Source organism: Anarrhichthys ocellatus, unplaced genomic scaffold, assembly GCF_004355925.1.
Source record: "Anarrhichthys ocellatus isolate YVR2014 unplaced genomic scaffold, GSC_Weel_1.0 scaffold39, whole genome shotgun sequence".
Lineage (NCBI taxonomy): Eukaryota > Metazoa > Chordata > Actinopteri > Perciformes > Anarhichadidae > Anarrhichthys > Anarrhichthys ocellatus.
The window spans coordinates 2,211,969-2,231,302 of record NW_022280069.1 but is presented as its reverse complement, the minus strand read 5'-3'; the positions used below and the strand labels follow the sequence as shown (position 1 = coordinate 2,231,302).

Here is a 19,334-nt window from a genome sequence, read left to right as displayed (position 1 = left end):
GTGTGTGTGTGTGTGTGTGTGTGTGTGTGTGTGTGTGTGTGTGTGTGCTTAATGCATCGCATGTTTGCTAACAGGCTAACTGAGAGCACCAACCTACTAAAACAGAGTCGCCATGATTAAAATGTCTCCCCATCCTTATCTAAACTAGGATCCTATTATATAATCATGTAACCTCATTGTGTTTCCTGGTCAGCGAGCATAGCAACTGAAAGGGAGAGTGGATTTCCCTCCACTCTCACCTCATTAGGATGCAAGTGGGGCTGAGGTCTCCGATGGATGTGAAGGCCTTTTGTTTGTGTCTGAGTTGGAGTAAGACCCATTTGTCCCGCTGTCTCAACAGGGACACGGGAGTTTAATAGCCGGAGGTTGACCTAGTTGCTTCGTCTAGCCCGCGTTTCTCTCCGAGAGCAAAACGTGGGGGTAGAGGGGAGCTCTGCCGTCCCCTGCTGAGTGATGGGACAGCTGAGGGCAACTGCATGGCAGCAAAACGAACCCCACATATTCTCACTGCAGAAATAGAACGGCAGCATCCACGAAGGCATGCGCAGCAACTGATGCTAACAGGCGGGATGCTGCTGCAACTCTGCTCACTTTGCAAGCAATGGCCAATCGTCATACAAGAAACCCTGCAAAAAGAACCTATTGGAAAATGGAATATTATATTCATAACTGTGTCTTCATAGAACGGACAAACCAAACATTGGCTCTATTGAGCCTTTTGTGTCTTTCAATTAACTGAAGGCCGCCGTAGATCTCTGACAACCTTAGAAAGAGAGGAGTTACAGGAAGGGTATTCAGTAACAGCTATGCTACTAAATCCTACACACCGGACCTTTAAGATGAATCCCTCATTTTGGAGATTTCTGTGCTTTCAGATCAGTTGACAAAAGGCAGGGGCATGATCTCCTGTTAAAAAACTCTAAATAACTGTATTGTCATAATCCGAAATGTTGACATTTTGGCGATTTATTCATGTTGAATGTAAAAGAGAAAAGCAAACTCACTAACTACTATACAGGCATAGTGGACAAAAAAAGTAGAAATCCTTCCAACATTGAAATACTCACTTTAAAACTGCCCTTGGGTGAATGTACTTTACTGTGTAAACATAAAAGGAATCTAATATACACGATGTTATTCTTCACTCTAGCCATCAGGAAGTAATATGTTTATATCCTGGAGACATTTACAGCCTTTATTACCTTTTTAGCTCTGTGCTTTACAACCTATTCCTCTCTTCTGCTGCTAGTAATGACTGAATCTCCTCCTGGGGAGGTTCATTTTTATCATATTTCAGGTTACCATGCCAGTCCACAAGTTGTCCTCGGGGGTGTTTTATCAAAACGTGCTGTCAACTCGTGAATGTAGTTGTCAAATAAGGCTTCACTCTGGATTTAAAATAGCCTTATCGGCCCCACCACTCACAGAAACGCCAACATGCAACGAGACAATTTTTTTTGTCAGCATTCCCAGATTGGGTTTTAAAGAGCCGCAATACAGAGAAAGCCCTAAAAATGTCACATTGTGTCATGCCATAACATGTTGCGTGAAATTATCTTGGCAGCACCATCGAGTTCAGGGTTTAAAAACAAAAAGAAAATCGCTGAAATGCAGATGTTGACAATAGCTGATGAGGGATTGTTTTCCCTGCAAGGTTTTCCATGCCGGAGCTGCTTGTGCCCACGTGTTTGTGCGTCAGAAAGTGTGCAGGGCCTGCAGCAAAGACTTCCTGCAGGACAAGGATACACCTGCTCTGTTGAACAGGTCGTCACCGAGCCAACCACGTACGTCATGGCGCCGTTCCCTGTGGGGGGGGGGGGGGGGAGCCCATTGTGCTTAAAGCTGCTGAACTTGTAGAACGATATCCAGACGCCAAGGAACACTGTCGCAGGCTGCTCTGTTTTGTTGCAATGTTTGTTCTTCCCTCTATGTGTTCATGCGGCGGAGAGCACAAGTTTCTCTTTTATAAGACTCATAGGGAGTCTTTATCCTAAATTATGATCAGTGGTTTTTTTTCTTTCTGTGCATGTTTTTTCAGAACATGCACAATAATTTCCTGTTAAATTCACATTTGCTTGAACAATTGAATGCAAGCATCTGGCTCTAAAGTTAAACCATTCACGCAGATTTACATTAAAAGCACAATGTGCATTATCTTTTAATAAAATTCCCATTACTAAAAAAAAGTTGAAAGCGCTGGCATGGTTCATATATAGAAACATTTCCAGATTTTGCTTGAAATTATAACAGACATAAAACAGGAAGAGGGCACTGTATCTTTCTCTGGCATAACCTGATGAGCAGACTGAACTGTCATTCCTTATTTGGTCTTTATTCATTAGTTTGCGCTTCTCATTTGGAAGGAGGTTATTTTAGTTTGGTCCTAACCAGTCACCAGCGAGTGACATATCCGTCCTGCCGATGCTATTTTTCAGTTGAAGCGGAAGTTGCTGTAGCAGCTGCTAGAAAAAGGAACTTCACGTTGTTCACATTGACCAAAGAAATATCTTTTTGTTGCCATTTGTAAAATCAGTGACATTTTTGTAATCACTTCTAACAAAGCTTTTCAACAACACAACTTTATTTCCCATGTTATATTATTATATTTGTAATTTTTTTATATTATTATTGGGTATTTATTCCAATTTATTTATGTATTATTACCTCATTGCAGTGCTGAGATGTTTTAATCCTTGTTCAACCACGTAAAAAGCACTTTGTTTTGAAAAGTGCTGTATGAATAAAGTTTTGGTTGATCATTTCTTCAGCTGGGTGGAAACAACAATGTTCACAACAACAGACCTTCTTTGAATCACGATCCAGTCAGGCGGGGTTTATGTTAACATAACAGCGCTGTAAATTAGCGATAGTACTGCAAAACATATCTGTGATCCATCTTCATCACTGAACAGGCTTCTTCTTTCCCCTCTTCTTGTTCAACTTCCTGTTTCTGCGTCATTCGCTTTTCCTTCCATTCAAGTTTTTCCAAAGTCAACATGCAACATGCAATATGTTGAAAACACAGCTGGAGGACAGAAAAAAAAACTTCCCCTGAATTCCCCAGACTGAACTTCCTGAAGCATGTTTGACATGTAAATAAAAAGCTTTGGTCTCTTTCTCATTAAACAAAATTAGATTTTTAAAATAAAGGGTGTAATAGCTTCAGATGCTCAGGGTAATCATCGTAGTGATTTTTTTTGGGGGGGGGGGCGCCACAGACTGATTGCTCCTGATGCTGCACAAGGCATCATCTGTCCTCAGGTGGAGGTGGACACTGGCTACTTTTGAAGTGTCTGCTTTCAGTCCTCGCTGTCTCTGAGCTCAGGGGCCCCGCTGCAGCATATCAAACGCTGCCCAAAGACAAAGATACTTTGTGGTTTTTCTGTTTTTTGTATTCATGGCCCCAAAGAGAGATTGCTAATGAGGCTCCAGTCTCTGAGCTTAGATCTGGCTTTGGGACTCTTGTCTCAGGTTTCAGCTCACATTGCAAAAAAAATAGAGACTTTATCAGTCTGCTCTTGTTTCTGCAACTCAAGTAGAGCTCAAAGGGAGTTTTGGTTGGTATATGGTTTCTCAGAATATATTTAAACACATCAGACATCAGCGTTGACTTTGATCCGTCTTCAAAATTGTAAGCTTTAAAAAGATGACTTGTAAACTTTAATTTAGATGTTCATGTTTTTGTTACAGACATGTTGGCGAAACGATGTTCATTTTTGTGCTGTGAGTCAAATTTTGTTGTTTAATATTGATGAGGCTTTAATTAGTGATAATACTTATTTATTAAAGATGGCTGCTGGTGTTTCGTTTTCCATTTTGTATTGTAGAATAAAAACACATTACTATTAATTAGTATTACCATAAACTGTCATCATTATTCATCTAAATGTAGATTTGTGGATGTAAATTTAAACATGTTTGCTGGATGAATTTAAATGTGGAAACAAGAACCTGAGAGTAATCTGATCACCTACAAAGGGAGACATTGTTTCTAAACAGAGAACAAAAGAAAGGATTCAATCTGGGAGGAAATGAGTCTTTAAATGTAGACAGAGGGGACTAACTGGTTTGCAGAGTTTGCTTGGCGGTGACCTGTGAATACCTGAGCGATGAAACACAATCAATACACTGCTGCAATGAATACTAGCTTTGTAGCGTTCAAATTGTTGATTTAACTCTGTGGAAACGATCTAAACTCAACTGAACATAAGAAGATTATTAGTACAAAAAGGTCCAAAAGTCAAAATTGGAAAAAATCAAGAGTTGTATGTAGAATCAAAAAGCAAGTCTCTTTACAAATCTCCAGTTATTATAGATTAGTTTGGATCATTGAAGGCTCTGGCAGCCTGGTTTCCTAACAATGACTGCATGGTCATTTACATTTGGATTTTTTTTGACGTATCACAAATACGCGTGTTATAATCTACAGAAGTCCATGTCGGGCAGAGATTGAAGTGGATCGATGGGTCAACACGGGAGACTGCTGTTTGTGTGCTGTGCCAAACCAAAATGCAATGTTTTCAATTTACATAACGTGAAAAAACGATGTATTTCAAGTCAAGTTTTGTTGCCTAACATTAATCACATGTTTAAAACTGCAACTGAGAAAATATGTTTCCCTCCAAACAACATTAAGAACGCAGTTAAGCTGCACGGGAACATAATCCTGCAAACATCAACCACCATTTGAACCATTTGTCATCAGGCAAGTATTTTTCGTTAGCTCCATCAGATCATCACAGACTCTGAATATGAACTCATTATGGTTGTTGATGCCAAATGGAGAAGGTGACGTATCCATGTGGGTCACTGGGTTTTATGAAGGACAGAGCTAATTACATGTGATAAGAGAAGATTTCTTTAACTGTCTTTTGTAAAGGAGATCAGATGAATGAGGACGAGGACGACCCTTCAGCTAAGCAACAGATTCACTTAGTGGTCACAGTTTAATGGAGAAGGATCAGTTTAAAAGCTGTACCGCAACACTCTAGCAAGAAAACTCCAAGCATCTGTCATATTAATTAATGATGTTAAATGACTCCAATGTGAGAGCACATCATATTATATGTATCATACTTCGTAGACGGTATTCCCAAAGGCCCTTTTACATGTTAAGATTGTATTCCCTTCAAGCAGGGAAATTAATCCAAAAAGTCGGACATGCAAGGTTTAACTGAGTAACGCGAACAAAAGAGCACTGTGGGAGAGAAAGTGATAAGAGGCTTAACGCTGGCTCGGTGACAGTGAGGGCTAGTGCACAGTGAATTCACTGCCATGTGAGACGGACTAAAGAAAAGGGAGGCGGTGCAGACAGTTCGTTCTGTACTTAACCTGACAACGATCAGTTGTTGCTGAGCATAGATATCTAGATGCACAACCACTGCAGGTACTTGGCTTTCTGCTAGATGAAAGGTACTTTTATGGAGAAAATCAAATACATTGCACATAATGGTATTCTTTTCAGAACTGGAATAATGTAAAATCTCTGAAGTGGTGCATGCGGTGAAAACCTCCCAACAATGGCTACATTAGCATTAGCTGCATCCCTGTTGTGTTTGTGGAAAGAGTCGCACCAGAAGAGTAAAAGCTTGCAGAGAGTAACTGATTAAAACCATGAATGTATGTTTACTTTACAGAATAAAAAAATAAATACAGTACACAGTATATATATTACTCGGGTACTTGTAAGTACTAAGGAAGCACAAGGAAGGAAGTCTTGTAAATGAGGTCCTGGAGCCGCTGCCACTTGTTCGTAAATCCAAAATAATTAATTTAGTAAACTTATACGGGTTCAAATCTTCTTCTTTTTAAAAGTGACACCAGTTGCGTCACACAAACTATTTTTTATGTAAACATTGTTATTTAACATTTACACCCAGTGACTGCCAGGCAGTGGGCCGTGCATTTTATACCTGGGCCTTCACTGCTGTCCTGCAGCTGAAACACAGCTACGGTTATTATTTGTTTCAATGAAACTCAACACCTATAGATACACTAACTGCAGAGAATACGCCGAGAGTGCATCTCCTCTCTGCTCCGACTGCAGCTGTGACTGCTGCACGAGGCTTCTGTGACAGTACCCGCCTGTGTGTGCTTTTGGGCGGAGGGGCTCACGGCAGCTCCCGCTGCTCGTTCACGACAGTGCAGAACGTACGTGCTTTAACGTCGGAGTCAAAACACCAGAAAAGTCTCCAACAACACCAAAAAAAGTCACTAGATTTGTCACTAGTAGCTTTTGACAAAAAAAGTCAAACAAATTCAGTTCCGTGGGATGATAGCATTATTTGTTTTGTAGGTATAGCTACAAATGCTGGATGAGAGAAGCCTGATGATGTGTAGGGATAAGATCATGTTGCGCTACGGATGTTTCCTTGCAACAGATTGCACATCAGGGAAGTCTTTACTTAAAGTTTACTAGCTGAGAGTTTTTAGTAGCTACAGTGATAGTTACTGAGAACTTATTGATTCACAAATAGCTTGTGCAACCCAGTCCTGGTTCAGTAAAGTCCTGTTGCTGAGGGGCCCCATATGTGCTGGGGGAGCCTGACTTTAATTTATTTTTGATTTATGGCTCTGAGGGCTAAGGGGACGTAACCCAGTCCACCCCTGCCCCCTCTTTCCCCTCCCCCGAGGGTTTTACACCGTGTAGGAGTTGGGAGTCTGGTTCTCATAGAAAACCTGCAGCCATGAAGGTTCCGCTCCACGCTCAGCCTCTGATATGGCAGCAGGACACAGCTGATAAGATTTCCGATTTCTTTTTCTTTTTAAAGATAGTGGCCTACTCTTGGCCACAAGTTCTGACACCCCGCGGGTGACAAGACGAAGTGCAGCCTCTCCACCTTCAGAGGTGAGACGCGTACCCCCCCAGGCACCCCAGAGACTCTGCTGCAGATAAGGGTCATGCCTGCACACAGACCCAGACTCCAAAAAAACCCAATCAATCCTCTCTTATCTGAACCTTCTGCTCCGCTGTGGGGCAGAGGGGTCCAGCGCACCCCCCATCAAAATATCTCTAATCAGTGTAACCAGGCAGAAAGCTTCAGCTTCATAAAGTTACAGGCTCCTGCGGTGAGAGGCTAGCTCTGATTGCCATGGAAATCAAGGCAGTTTGGGAAGCTCTGACCAGCGAGTCAGGGGTGTTAATCATTGAGGACATCAATATAACCCCCCCCACCCCGCCCCGCCCCTTCATCATCCCTACTAAAAAAGGGCCCAGTTCATTATTCAGCCTCTCTTTTCTTCGCAGTTAATGAACTCCAAGCTGAGACTCCTCATGTTGTGGCTGTTTAAATACCTCCGTCAGTGTTATTGCCAATATCAGGGGAGTCGTGCTGTTTATACCAAGAGGAGGTCAGCAGCGTCTAGCTCCATTAAACTAGAGGAGAGGAAAAAAGCAACACACCACTTAGAGACATCAACGCCTCTCATTCAGAGGTGGAATGAAATGGTGATGTTATGAGAACAATTCGATTTAGAGGTAATGTGAAGTGAGTCATTGAGAGCAGCTATATTTGGTGTCCCTGAAGGTTCAAGAGGAGAGGACAGGAAGTCTTATCAAATTCATAACATTGGACTAAATGTTTAAATCCTGGTTCTGCTCATAACCTCAGATTCAGCCCAGTTAGAAATGGAGATTAAAACCGTTTGCACCACACAAAGCGAATTAGCTGATACCGTTAGCTAAACAACCGTAGGCCCGGCTGAATCAACTGACTGAATAGCGTTATCTTGTTAATATGACCGTTTAGAGGTGGCTTTTCTGCATTTTTGACCGAGAGCTTCTGGGATGATGTGTTTTGCCAACCAGGGATGTTGGCGACGCACTGGTTCCCTTGACAAAAAGCCACAACATTTTTTTCTTGGATTTTGGATTATTGCAAAGAAAAAAGCTCTGTGACAGACAAACATTTATGATACTTACACGGCTTGTTCAGCGAGATAATCTTCACAAATGAACACCGCTTTTAAGATCTGCAGAATTAAGCTGACAACGTGCTATAAATGAACTACAACGCTTTCACATGAGCGCGAGTACACGAGGCCGTGAAGACGAGTCGGGGAGACTGTGGCTCTCAGTGGTAGAGCAGGGGACGTCCTTCAGAGGATTGGTGGTTCGATTCCCCGGCTCCGCTTGTCCATATCGATGCGTCCTTGGTCAAGACACTTGACCTAAAGTTGCTCCCGTAGCTGTGCCGGAGGTGTGTGAATGTTGTATGAATATAGTTGGTCCTGATGGGCAGGTAGCCCCTGTATGTGTATGAATGGGTGTGAATGGGTGAATGATGACATGTAGTGTTCAATGCTGACTCATTTCCGGCTTTTAGGAATCAGCCCTGCAGCGCTCTACTCTACAAAACAACACAATATACCTCAAATCATTAAACTTCATGCCAACTATTAGGTTTACATAACTGGATAACTGGATCATTCTCAACTGCATGAACACAATATACTTCAGCAGAATAAAGCGTTTGGTCTGTATTTTTAGAAGTTATGTAACATCTTGTCTTCAGCTAAGACATTTTTTATTTGAATGGTGCAAACGGATTATGTAAATCACAAGTTTGAAACTAGCTAGTAGTTAATAAGTACTGAACACACAAACAAAAAGAAACTGACTCAGAAGACAAGGCCCATGCTGTGCTTGTAAAATGTTTGAATCCCGCGTCTGCATTTCATTTCTCTCCCCCTCCTGACTGTACGCTATCTCGTGAGGCAGACATGCAATTAAAATATCTAAAGAGAGAAGACATGTGCACGACCTCGGTGTGAACCCCTGGCAGAGACGTCTCTCTTCTGGTTGGGGAATTCGTTTCAGGGCCGACACTGCTAAGAGGCCTTTAGGTGAATCACAGACAGTATCTGAATTGAATTTCAATTCTCACACAGAGGGCAGAGCGTCTCGACGAAACAACTGTCCTGCGTCTTTATTCCCTCAAAGGCCTCTGACAAGTGTATCAATCTGCAGCAGATGCACTGATGAAGAGACTATGGTGACATTTCAACTTAAAATCTCGCACTGCAGTTTATTTAACAACGTTGATGCTCTCATATTCGAACTGTAGATCTCATTACGACCATATTTGTTGTTCATTCATTTGAGTTTTAGGTCCATGTAAATAAGACTTTTTGATTCCTTCTATCCTTCGTTCTTCCCTCCTCGTCTGCTTTGATCATTCAACTTATATGGAACTTTACTTTTTACTTTTATCGACAAAAACATTTGAGTATTTCTGATCATGGATTCTGCTGCAAATTGTGTTATTTAATTTATTTTTTAATGGCACATAACATAACCTGCTGGTTTCACAAAGCTCTGTATCAAGGATCCTACATCTTTCAACTGTTCCGGGGCCTCTCATCTGTTGAATGATGAAAACTCCACCGAGCACCAATGCTCGCCATGACTTTCCCCCACCGTCAGTCAGTGTGAGAACATAAAGCTTTGGAGACCGCAGCCTAAACCCGCCGTAATCCCTCATGCCCAAACAAGACCAAAGACAGATTTCACAGGCTTGTGCCTCACAATACCTTAGTCTGGAGGGGACACGGCCCTTTGTGGACCAGATTTGTGTCTGGACATGGGTGCGCTGTGGATGTCGAGGGGATTATAACTGCGCGGCCCAAAGTTGAAGTTCAAAATGGTAGAGAGAATGAAAAAGTCATTTGCCCATCATTTTGTGCATGCAGCCGCGCACCTACAGATTTTTTATTCCCCCCCCCCCCCAGTCCCAGTCCTCGTTCCAGATGCTGACAGTCATGCTCCTCTGAGAGGTGAAAGAGCAATCATCACCTCGAAAATGAGGCTTTCACACAGGCTGAGCCGAGGAATGTCACCCCATGAGCTCTGTCGCCCGTCCATCGCGGGAAACACTGTTGCAGCACACAAGTGATAATAGTCTGAATATGACAACATTTAGCTGTGCAGGTTGTCAAAGAAACTGCTCGATTTTGGGTTTGCTTGAAGGCCAAACGGTATAGTTTATCAAATTGTGGTGCTTTGTTGCTACAAATTGTAATATTCAATAATATCCTGCAGACAGTGTCTCAAATTTCAAGCAGATAAGAGTTGACCCTGTCTTTGACACAAACTGTCTCAAACCCAAAACTTTGTGAACAGAAACATGAACTGAGCTTTGCAGACAAAAAAATGAAGCATGATTGTGCAACTGTAGGCCTCACACAACCCAACAGTCTTCATGGATAGCTTATGTAAAAGAAAGATCGGTACTTCATATGCTTATGCAGCCCCCAAACCATTGCAACCTCCTCCCTGTGACTTCTGTGCAGTATAAAGAAATCATATTTCCTACTATGAATACCTTGGAGGATATTTGAACAATTGCTGTTGCCCGATCCGCTCTGTCACGGCCATCTTTCCACCCAACCTTTGAGTTTGGACGTTCAGAACCGCCATAAAGACTTAAATATATTTAGTTGGATCTGTTTTAAGTGAATAGTTTCAAGGCTAACAACACAAAAACACTGAATCCGTCAACATGTTAGCTTGTTGCACAACGTTAGCTTCACTTCAGCTGTCCCTCCTCCGCTCCATGAGTGGAGAGACTAAATGGTGGCAGTGTCTGAAAGTATTTGATCCTCACACCTCCCCGACTCACAACGCTGAAAGTAGTGCTCGGCGATAATGAGTTTGGGGAGATTTTTATAAAGCAGCGGCGCTAATCATTTAGCATGCACTGCTGTATGCAGGGGACATCATAGAGCTGCAACTGATGGAAAGTGCACTGTACCAGGATACCAACGATCTCTCTGTGGAGACGTTTTAATCGATTTCATATCCTCATATGGCACAATCCTAAATTTGAATGTTTCAAAATTATACAATAGTTATGAGTAAATATACTCCACAACTAGTCTCTCACATAATCCTGCATAGCGTATTTGGCAAAGCAGATTAGTTCGTGTTTTTTGTGGGAAATGCGGTTGTTCATTTTAACATAAACTCTGCTATTTGTCATATTTCTGTTTTTCATGGGCAGAATATGAAATCAGTGATTTAAAAATGTCTTATCACAGCACTACCAGCTGATGGAGGATCAGTATTCAGGTGAGGAAAACAACAAAAGTCTGTCGGCTTCTGCCTGCGTTCGTGTTGCCACAGCTCACTCTCTGTCTCCATGGATCCTGAGGGATTAATGAAACTGGCTTCTCTTCTCTGCACCAAAGAAAACAGGAGTGCACTTCTCTAGCTCCTCAAACAGCATCTCCCTCCTCCTCCTCCTCCTCCTCCTCCTCCCCTCTCCCCTTGCAGGTGGCCCCGTTCGGTACTTTGAGCGAGGCTGCAGGGCCACAGGGAGGAATTCACATGTAAATAGGCCACTCGCTCTCAATAGACTCGGGGAGGAAAAATGAATCCCGTCATGATAACCTCGCATAATAAACAGGCCAGGAGCATGCATATATTGCGATGTCTTCTTTTAAAGTACACAATGGGATTAATCTCCAAACTCAGCAGAATGAGAGAACCCTCTGGGGGTGGATTTATGGGAAAGTGAACATTACTGTGTCCTGGGCCATGCAGTAAAAAGAGCTTTATGGTACGCCTTTTTAAATATACCTCCCTTTACGCCAGAACATGCCTTTAACCTTTCAAAGGAAGATTTCCGAGAATTCTTGCGTCTGAGCATGCATGTGAGTGTTAACAGTGCAGCCCAGGGTTCAAGGTCAGGAAAAGGCATTTACACATTGCCTCGCACATACAAACCCACATGCATGCACTCGTGTTCAGCTTCCCTTTTATCTCTTACTTACTTTAACCTTGGCAAGGATCATTTACACTTCAATGCACCTCATGGAGCGCCACAGTCCCGCCATGCTTTCTTTGCTCAATGTCATTTCTCCTTGTGATCCTTTGATGGAAAGAGAATTATTTCAGCAACAACTACAGCTCTAGCTTTGACACCTTTGTGGCTAAAACTCACGGGATACGTTGTTTTTTATTGCTACTAAGGATACTTTAGCTACTTGTGAGACGCGGATATCAACATTCTTTGACTTCTACTTCACAATAAGTTGCAGTTCCCAACATTACATCTGTGCTTTCTAACTCCTGGCAAACATATTCCGTGTCAGAGTGAGAGTCTGACCTACTGTCTCCACACACCCACAGCTTGCATAAAGTTCTTGCCTTTGAAATCCAAGCTTATGCTACCGATTAGCATTTATTCATAGTGTCACTTTGGCTGAAAAGGGTGCATGTATTGAAGGAGTGCCTTGCATTGAAAGCGTGAGTTGTTATTTTGGGCATCCATGGTTCAGTCAGTAGCTTCCAAGGCATGTATGAATATGAGATTCTCCTGGTTGATGCACCAAAACATGTTAGAAAAACATCGTTGTTTTTGACAAACAGTACTGTAAAAGCCGTTGCCCTCAAAGGGGAAGTCCATCTGCGTTCTTTTCCATTTTATTTTATTTTAGCCACCTAAAAAAAAGGCCCCACCTTCAACGCTGTACACTGTATGTAGAATATCATCATCGCTTTATGTCGCCATCGAACGGCCTTTTCCGAAGAGGAACTGAAACCGTGATATCACGGTCATGGAGCCACCACTCAAAATAGTCATCTTACTTTCTTGTCTACCGCTGCATCAGTTTGTTTGTGTCATTGTGAGACTTCTGGATCCGAACTAACGAGGCCTCAAAAGCAGTATATTGCTTAACTTCCGTGCCAGTACTGAGGATATAATGTGTAAATATATGTAGAATTTCATCCTGCAGAAACCTACGTCAGGTCATATGGGGAAAAGTTTTTAGAATGGCTTGGGAAAATAGCATTATGATGCAAAAACATACGTACTCTTCCCAAAATTGTTTAGATATATGTATTTGAATACATAAGGAACACCACTGGGGAAGCTACAGTCATATAAACCTTCAAAAAACAAAAAAGTAATGTACCCGCCCTTTAAAAACATGAGTCAACTACGACTCCCGAGAAGCATCTCAGAAAGAAAACATTGTGGTGCTTTTTATCCTCAAATGCAACAACACTTTCTGAATTTGCCGCATCTTGTAAGGCAACAGTGGCTGAGGCTCATGGGTATTGTAGTATTTACAGCCACCTGCTACATGGCAAACATATTGTCTTAGAATTGAAGTTGAAATAATGAAGACAAATAGAAACTATCGTTCAGTTATCCATGAGACTTCTTGATATCGCGTGTTACAGTATGCTGAGAGTGTTTCCAGGGTGTGTCTGTGTTGACGATCACTGAGGATGTCATTAAAGGAATTTACAGTGCGGGGAAGATTCCCTCTGAACCAGTGGCTCCTCTCAGCTCTGTCAAATGCTGCAGAGGGACGTCATCGCTCTACAAACCCACAAGGTAGAACATTATGTACAATATTCAGCTGTGTTTGCCGCCCAACCCGGACAGTAAACTGTCAAACCTGATCCTGCCTCAGGCGTGTCTCCAGTGCAGCACACTAATAGCAGTAATGGGAAGGAATTCTCGCACGGATGAGCTCCTCCAAATAAGACATGGAGGACACTGCAGTGAGCTTTTAATTTGTGCTGGCTAGAGCGCCTTCGTGCCAAGCGCACCATCCGAGGTTAACGGGTTAACGCACGGTCCCCGGACAACAGATTTATTCACCCGAAATCAAAACTTTACAAGAACGAGGCTAAAAGGCTGAGAAAGAGGATTGAACACGACGGAGCTCTTTCTGCATTTCCTCTCTCCTTATTGTTTTAGACATTAAACCGAGTCAGGAAAAGACAGGTAACATGCGTTTTGATTTACAGAGCCAATAAACAGCAAATCCCCCGGGTGAGGGCCTCAGCAGATCAAAAGAAATGGCCTGAAGTACAAACAAGGCGAAGCAGGAAATTACATATTAATTGATTTACACACACACACACACACACACACACAGACACGCACGCAGCAAGCTGACGTGGTTTTCTGAGAAAAAGGAAGCAGAATCTGGAAAAGTGTGAATGTGCCTTTGCCCTTTGAGTTTCCTTCCTTAGCAAACAAGTTGGGAAGAGGCACCGGGCTTCCCAAAACATGATTCATCAGCTTTTGACAAAAGAAATGGGGCATTCTGGGAGTCAAATATCCAGCCAGGACACTTTGGTGTCATCTTCCTCACTCATGACCCCACCTCTGCTTTTAACTGTCCGATGAAGTCGTAAAAAAGCCACAACACATTCAGTTAAATTCTGCGGTAGCTCGAGTCATAAAAATGTGAAAATGAATGCTAATGACGGGTAGTTTTCTTTTTCCAAACACAACAGTCCCCCTGAGACACAGCATCAAAACCCCCACATCAAGGTCACCATCACCACATCTAACTGCAGCGGATATTTATGCAGTCAGAGGAGCACGTTTGGTGATCCGGCCTGTGAGCAGCGCTGATCTCTGCATCACAGAGTTATTTTAGAAAGCCAGCTGCTGCACCGGGCTGTCGGGCTGTACACTCATTAATTGTTTCAAAGGAATGGGGGGGAGCTAGTGGTGTTAAGACACTGGGCTGCACATCCAGCCAGCTCAGTCCACAAATACTTCAGTCTCCTGCCCGAGCCTGTTGCACTGGATTCGGCCTCCAGACTGCCCCGACAACATTTTCAAGTCCTGATGACGGCCTACCTGAGCATCTCTTAACCTTTTACACTGCAGCAGCCAAGAGGGGAAAGACTATTTTCATTTTTTTTAATGCGCGTGATGTCGCACCATCTGTATAATATGTCTGTAGAAAGTTAGCTCCTTAGACGACTTATGTTTAGTGAGAAATGAAAGCTACAGTTTGATCAAAGGAATGTCAAAGTTTCCATTACAGACGATTCAGAGCTCCTCCATTTATAATGGACCTTCAGGTTTTTGGGTGTGTTGCTGTGTCAACAACAATCATTGCGCAAGTTGGTATGAACTGAAACCGAGGACATTCTTTAAAGTGATAATTAGATCAAAGGTCGACTGAGCAAAGCATGCGTTTTGGATCACGTCTACATATGACAGAACCACTGGTTCTGTAACGCGAGCTGTGCAGCATCTCCTCTGGGGGAACCGGTGGTTAAAAGCCTCGTTAGAAGACAAGTTTACAGATGTTTTCACTAATTGCTCGTTTCGTCTAAACCCGAATGAATGGAAGGTTACAATCCTGAACGTCTTTGAGAAAACACAAACCCTTGAACAACAGAGTGGACATAATAACACCCTCCATAACACCGTCAACAATGCTCTAAATATGTTTTATTAAGCAAAAACACAATGCATAACCTGTCTAATGACAACGTGGCCAATGTGGACCAACTACAGTTGCATTTTGCCCAAACATTTCTGTAAAATCCAACACAATATGCTCTATTTAGAAACTGTAAACTTCATACGAAGAGATACTCTAAAGTGCTTTTTTAAAAAGATATATAAGACAGCAAGCAAATCGATAATAATTCAATAATGCATGGTAATACTTTTCTTTCACAAAGAAAGTCCAGTGTAAAAAATGAACCAGATATAATAACGTAAGGAACAGTCAAATCAAACGGATGTTTTGTTGCTCCTCTGGTGTAACAACGTTCAATCATTTACCAAATAAACCTTCAACTATTTGTCTTAAATTACTTTTCTTGGTAATGTTGTTTGGAACAGTCGTTCATGAAACATCCTTAACTTCCATCACCCCTCCAGACCACAAACCCTCTGTGCTTTTTAATCCGCATAAACTCTTTATAGCATAGCCACACTTGTCTGAAACTTTCCCATCTTCATACTGTATTCCTTTAACTGTCACTTCCTGATCACCAGCATCGTCACATGACCTGGAGCTTTAGGACTGATAAAACTCAGCATTTTGAATGTGGACCTGCAGTGGACATGTCTGTGTCCACCCAGGAGAATATCCTTTTGTTTCCTTCACATATAAACAGCAGGCGAGTCTGTATCACGACAAGTCTATCTCTTTTTTCTCTGCTGCCGCAGCGCCTTCCTTCTTTTCAGGATCATGTCATGGAGTCGGTCCAGGCCCTCCCTGAGTCCGTCCCCGATGATGGCGCAGGTCGGCTGCAGGTGCCAGGGAGTAGCTGGGCCCAGTTCTTTCAGCGCCAGCAACTTCTCAATCTCAGCGAGTCCCAAAGACTTTCTCAAGTCCTGCTTGTTGGCTACCACCAGCAGGGGCACCCCTTGGTTCTCGGAGGTCTTGGCGATTTTGTGGAGCTCCGTCTTGGCCTCCTCCATGCGCTCCGCGTCCACGGAGTCCACCACGAATATGATGCCGTCCGTGCATCGCGTGTACGACTTCCACAGGGGCCGCAGCTTCTCCTGGCCGCCCACGTCCCAGAAGTGGAACGTCACGGTCCGGTGGTCGCCCAGGGACACTTTCACCTTCTCCGCGTTGAAACCTCTGGTGGGCACCGTGTTCACAAACTCGTTGAACTGCAGTCGGTACAGCACGGTGGTCTTGCCCGCCGAGTCCAGGCCGAGGATGGCGATGTGAAACGACTGGAAGCACGGGACGTTGGATAGGAAGCTGGGTTGTTCAGACAATCCATTCCCCATCTTTCCTCATGAGGAAGGATTGGCGGTTTTGGGAGGTGTGATCCAATTCCAGTACGGCAATAATCCTCAGAACTGCTGACATTCCAAAACGACTGCAGCGATTACCTGAAAGCAAACTGCAAGTGTTATTGTGGCTGAAACACAAGACAGCACTTAGAACAAGACTGTGCAACTTTGACTGAACAGCAACTGTGGCCACAAGCGGCAATTACAGGATTACAGCACATTTAATTCCTATGACAGAATATGTTGATTTTTTTAAAGTGCGGCTGCATTTTAGGGTTGTTTACTTGTGCAGTTACAAAGTTGTTCTTTGAGAAATGAGCATGAATGATGGGCGTATTCATTTTTCATGTCAGTCAAAGTCCACAGTAGTGCGTCACCTGCTACAAAAACCATCCTTTACGACCATGATAAGACTTGAGCAGAATACTATATCTACTCTGATATCACAATGACATTATATTAATATATATATATATATATCCCGGCTGTAAAGGATCCAATACACCATGCCAGAAAATGACTTTCAAGTTACACAACGAAGCCACCATATTGTTCTAAGTTTAATGAATTCATCTCATAGGGTTTCACTTAACATTCCTACAGAGGGCCTGTGTTTCACTGTCATGTTTAGTAAAGTACTACATCCTTAACTGTGATTAAAAAAAGGGAGTTTAGCCTCCGACGGCTCGGTATTTAATCTGGATGTTACATTGCAGGTTTTAACAAGTATCTACACGACAGGTGCAATATTTTAAGACCAGTCCAGAATTGTCTACCTACCAGTCTGAGCCATCTGTAGAGAAAACATGCAACATAATCTCTATCTCTCTCTCTCTCTCTCTCACACACACACACACACACACACACACACACACACACACACGGTCCTCTCCGGCGTCTAAACAGCCTAAATTCAACTCACGTTGTATTTCCACCTCTTGTGTCGCAACGACGACAGAAAAATCCTTCCTTCAGAAGCGGAGAGACACCCTGCCTGCCTGCCTGCCTGCCTGTCTGTCTGTCTGTCCTCTCGGTGTCCCAGTGTGGCTCTACCGCCGATGACACCGCTAGTCTGGGATCAACGCCCACACGAAACACTGCGGACGCGCACGATTGGCGCGTGCACTCCGTTCTCTGCCAGCCGATTGGCTAAGACGGCTGTCAATCACGCGTCTTGCCCGGGAACCAGGATCACCTGTTGCTCCGTCACACCACTTTTCTTTTTTTTTACTGTTTCCATTAATAATTCATCGTTATTGATCTGAACACAGACTGTAAGCTAGCCGATGCGTTTTAAATATGTGTTTAATAAAATGAAAACGACTTGAGAGGAGACAGTGGTACATTTAACTTAGAAGTTGAGTGTGTATCCGCTTTAAAATGTCTAGAAATGTCACTTTTTACGTTTTGCTGACGTAAAACCACCAAGTTGCAGACACTGAAGTTTTGACAAAATGTTCCTCCACATTACACTTCTAAATAGTCTACAGGCTTGAGGCTTCAACATTACTACTATGGTATTGTTTGTGACATATATTAAAACCACACATGCGGACATCCAGGTAGCATTTAAAACACACGTGGTTGTAAAGTTGAAACGTTAAAAAGTGAAATTTGAACATACCGTAGACTCAGCTCGGTGGGTCGGCGTGTTTTCCCTTTTTCTGTTCGTTTGTGTGTGTATGGAGAGGGAGGGGTGTGTGTGTGTGTGTGTGTGTGTGTGCAGAAACAGCGCCGCCCCATTCGTCCGCGTGTTTTTGTTTAAAATGATTGGCCGGAGAAGAAGCAGGACAAGCAGCAGCACTTCTCACTGCAGCCACTACAACCCACCGTGCATGGAGGACAACAAACACCAGCTGGTCTTCATTTTTATGTTTATTCTCACAGTGAGACAAAAAAGACATCAGGAAGAAGTAATCACTAGTGTAGAAATACCACTCACACACATTTTACTTAAAGGTCCTACAGTATTGGCATCAACGTATACTATAAATGGCCCCAGAGTAAGAATAATAGTATTCTTACTCTGGGGCATCCAGCATTGATTTGACAGTCTCTGATTAAACTGATTGTTTTCCAAAGACTTCTTTTGTGTTGGTTGACTATTTGTGTTTTTGTGCCACTTTGGCACAGCGCAGTAAAGAACACCCGCACCAGTAAGTATCTCTATTAGCATGAGATGGAAGCTTTCATTGCATCGTTTGGTATTGCAAAGGATCACATGGGATTAAAATAAGAGAAACACATGGCGGCCTGTGAGGTCATGTGGTTTGATATTCTTTTCATTTTTATATTTAGTCTGCGAGTTATGCACGTCGTCACAGATGACTCGGTGAACACATATGTGCAGCTATTTCAGATATGCTTCAGAACACGTGCGGACTTCACATGTTTCTCATTCTCGGGGTACGGAATGAGCAGCTGTCAGTGGACCAGTGGGCTCCGTAATGTGGCCTTCATGACACCAACAGTCGCTGCATGTCTTCCTCCATCAGATTAAATATGTCACTTCTATTTAGTCCTTTTCACAACGTCACAACTCAACATTAGCAAACTGTAACTTCTACAGTAGAGGGACAATGTTCATACATATATTTCATTTAAACTTTATTGATATTGATCCAAACCTTTTCCTTCAAGATAGTAAAAACACATTCAGATGAATTAAAAAACACAATATGCGTTGGGAAATGGCTTTAAGTCAATATTTTATCGATCTGAAATGTAGTAAATTGTCTAAAACGTGACATGGACTTTAAAGATATATATATATATATATATATATATATATATATATATATATATATA

At 42.7% G+C, this 19,334-nt stretch overlaps 1 protein-coding gene across 2 annotated transcripts; it reads right to left on the bottom strand.

Moving 5' to 3' along the window:
- Window positions 1–15,198: 15,198 nt before the first annotated feature.
- arl4aa (ADP-ribosylation factor-like 4aa) lies at window positions 15,199–18,229 on the bottom strand. Of its 2 annotated transcripts, none has more exons than XM_031867548.1 (2): window positions 18,151–18,229; window positions 15,199–16,625 (listed from the first exon to the last, which is right to left on the bottom strand). In XM_031867548.1, the coding sequence occupies exon 2, from the start codon at window positions 16,518–16,520 to the stop codon at window positions 15,918–15,920; it is 603 nt and encodes a 200-aa protein (XP_031723408.1). In that variant the 5' UTR covers window positions 16,521–16,625; window positions 18,151–18,229; the 3' UTR covers window positions 15,199–15,917. The 2 variants fall into 2 exon arrangements, with proteins under 2 accessions (XP_031723408.1, XP_031723407.1); XM_031867547.1 differs by lacking the exon at window positions 18,151–18,229 and adding an exon at window positions 17,449–17,894.
- Window positions 18,230–19,334: the final 1,105 nt, after the last annotated feature.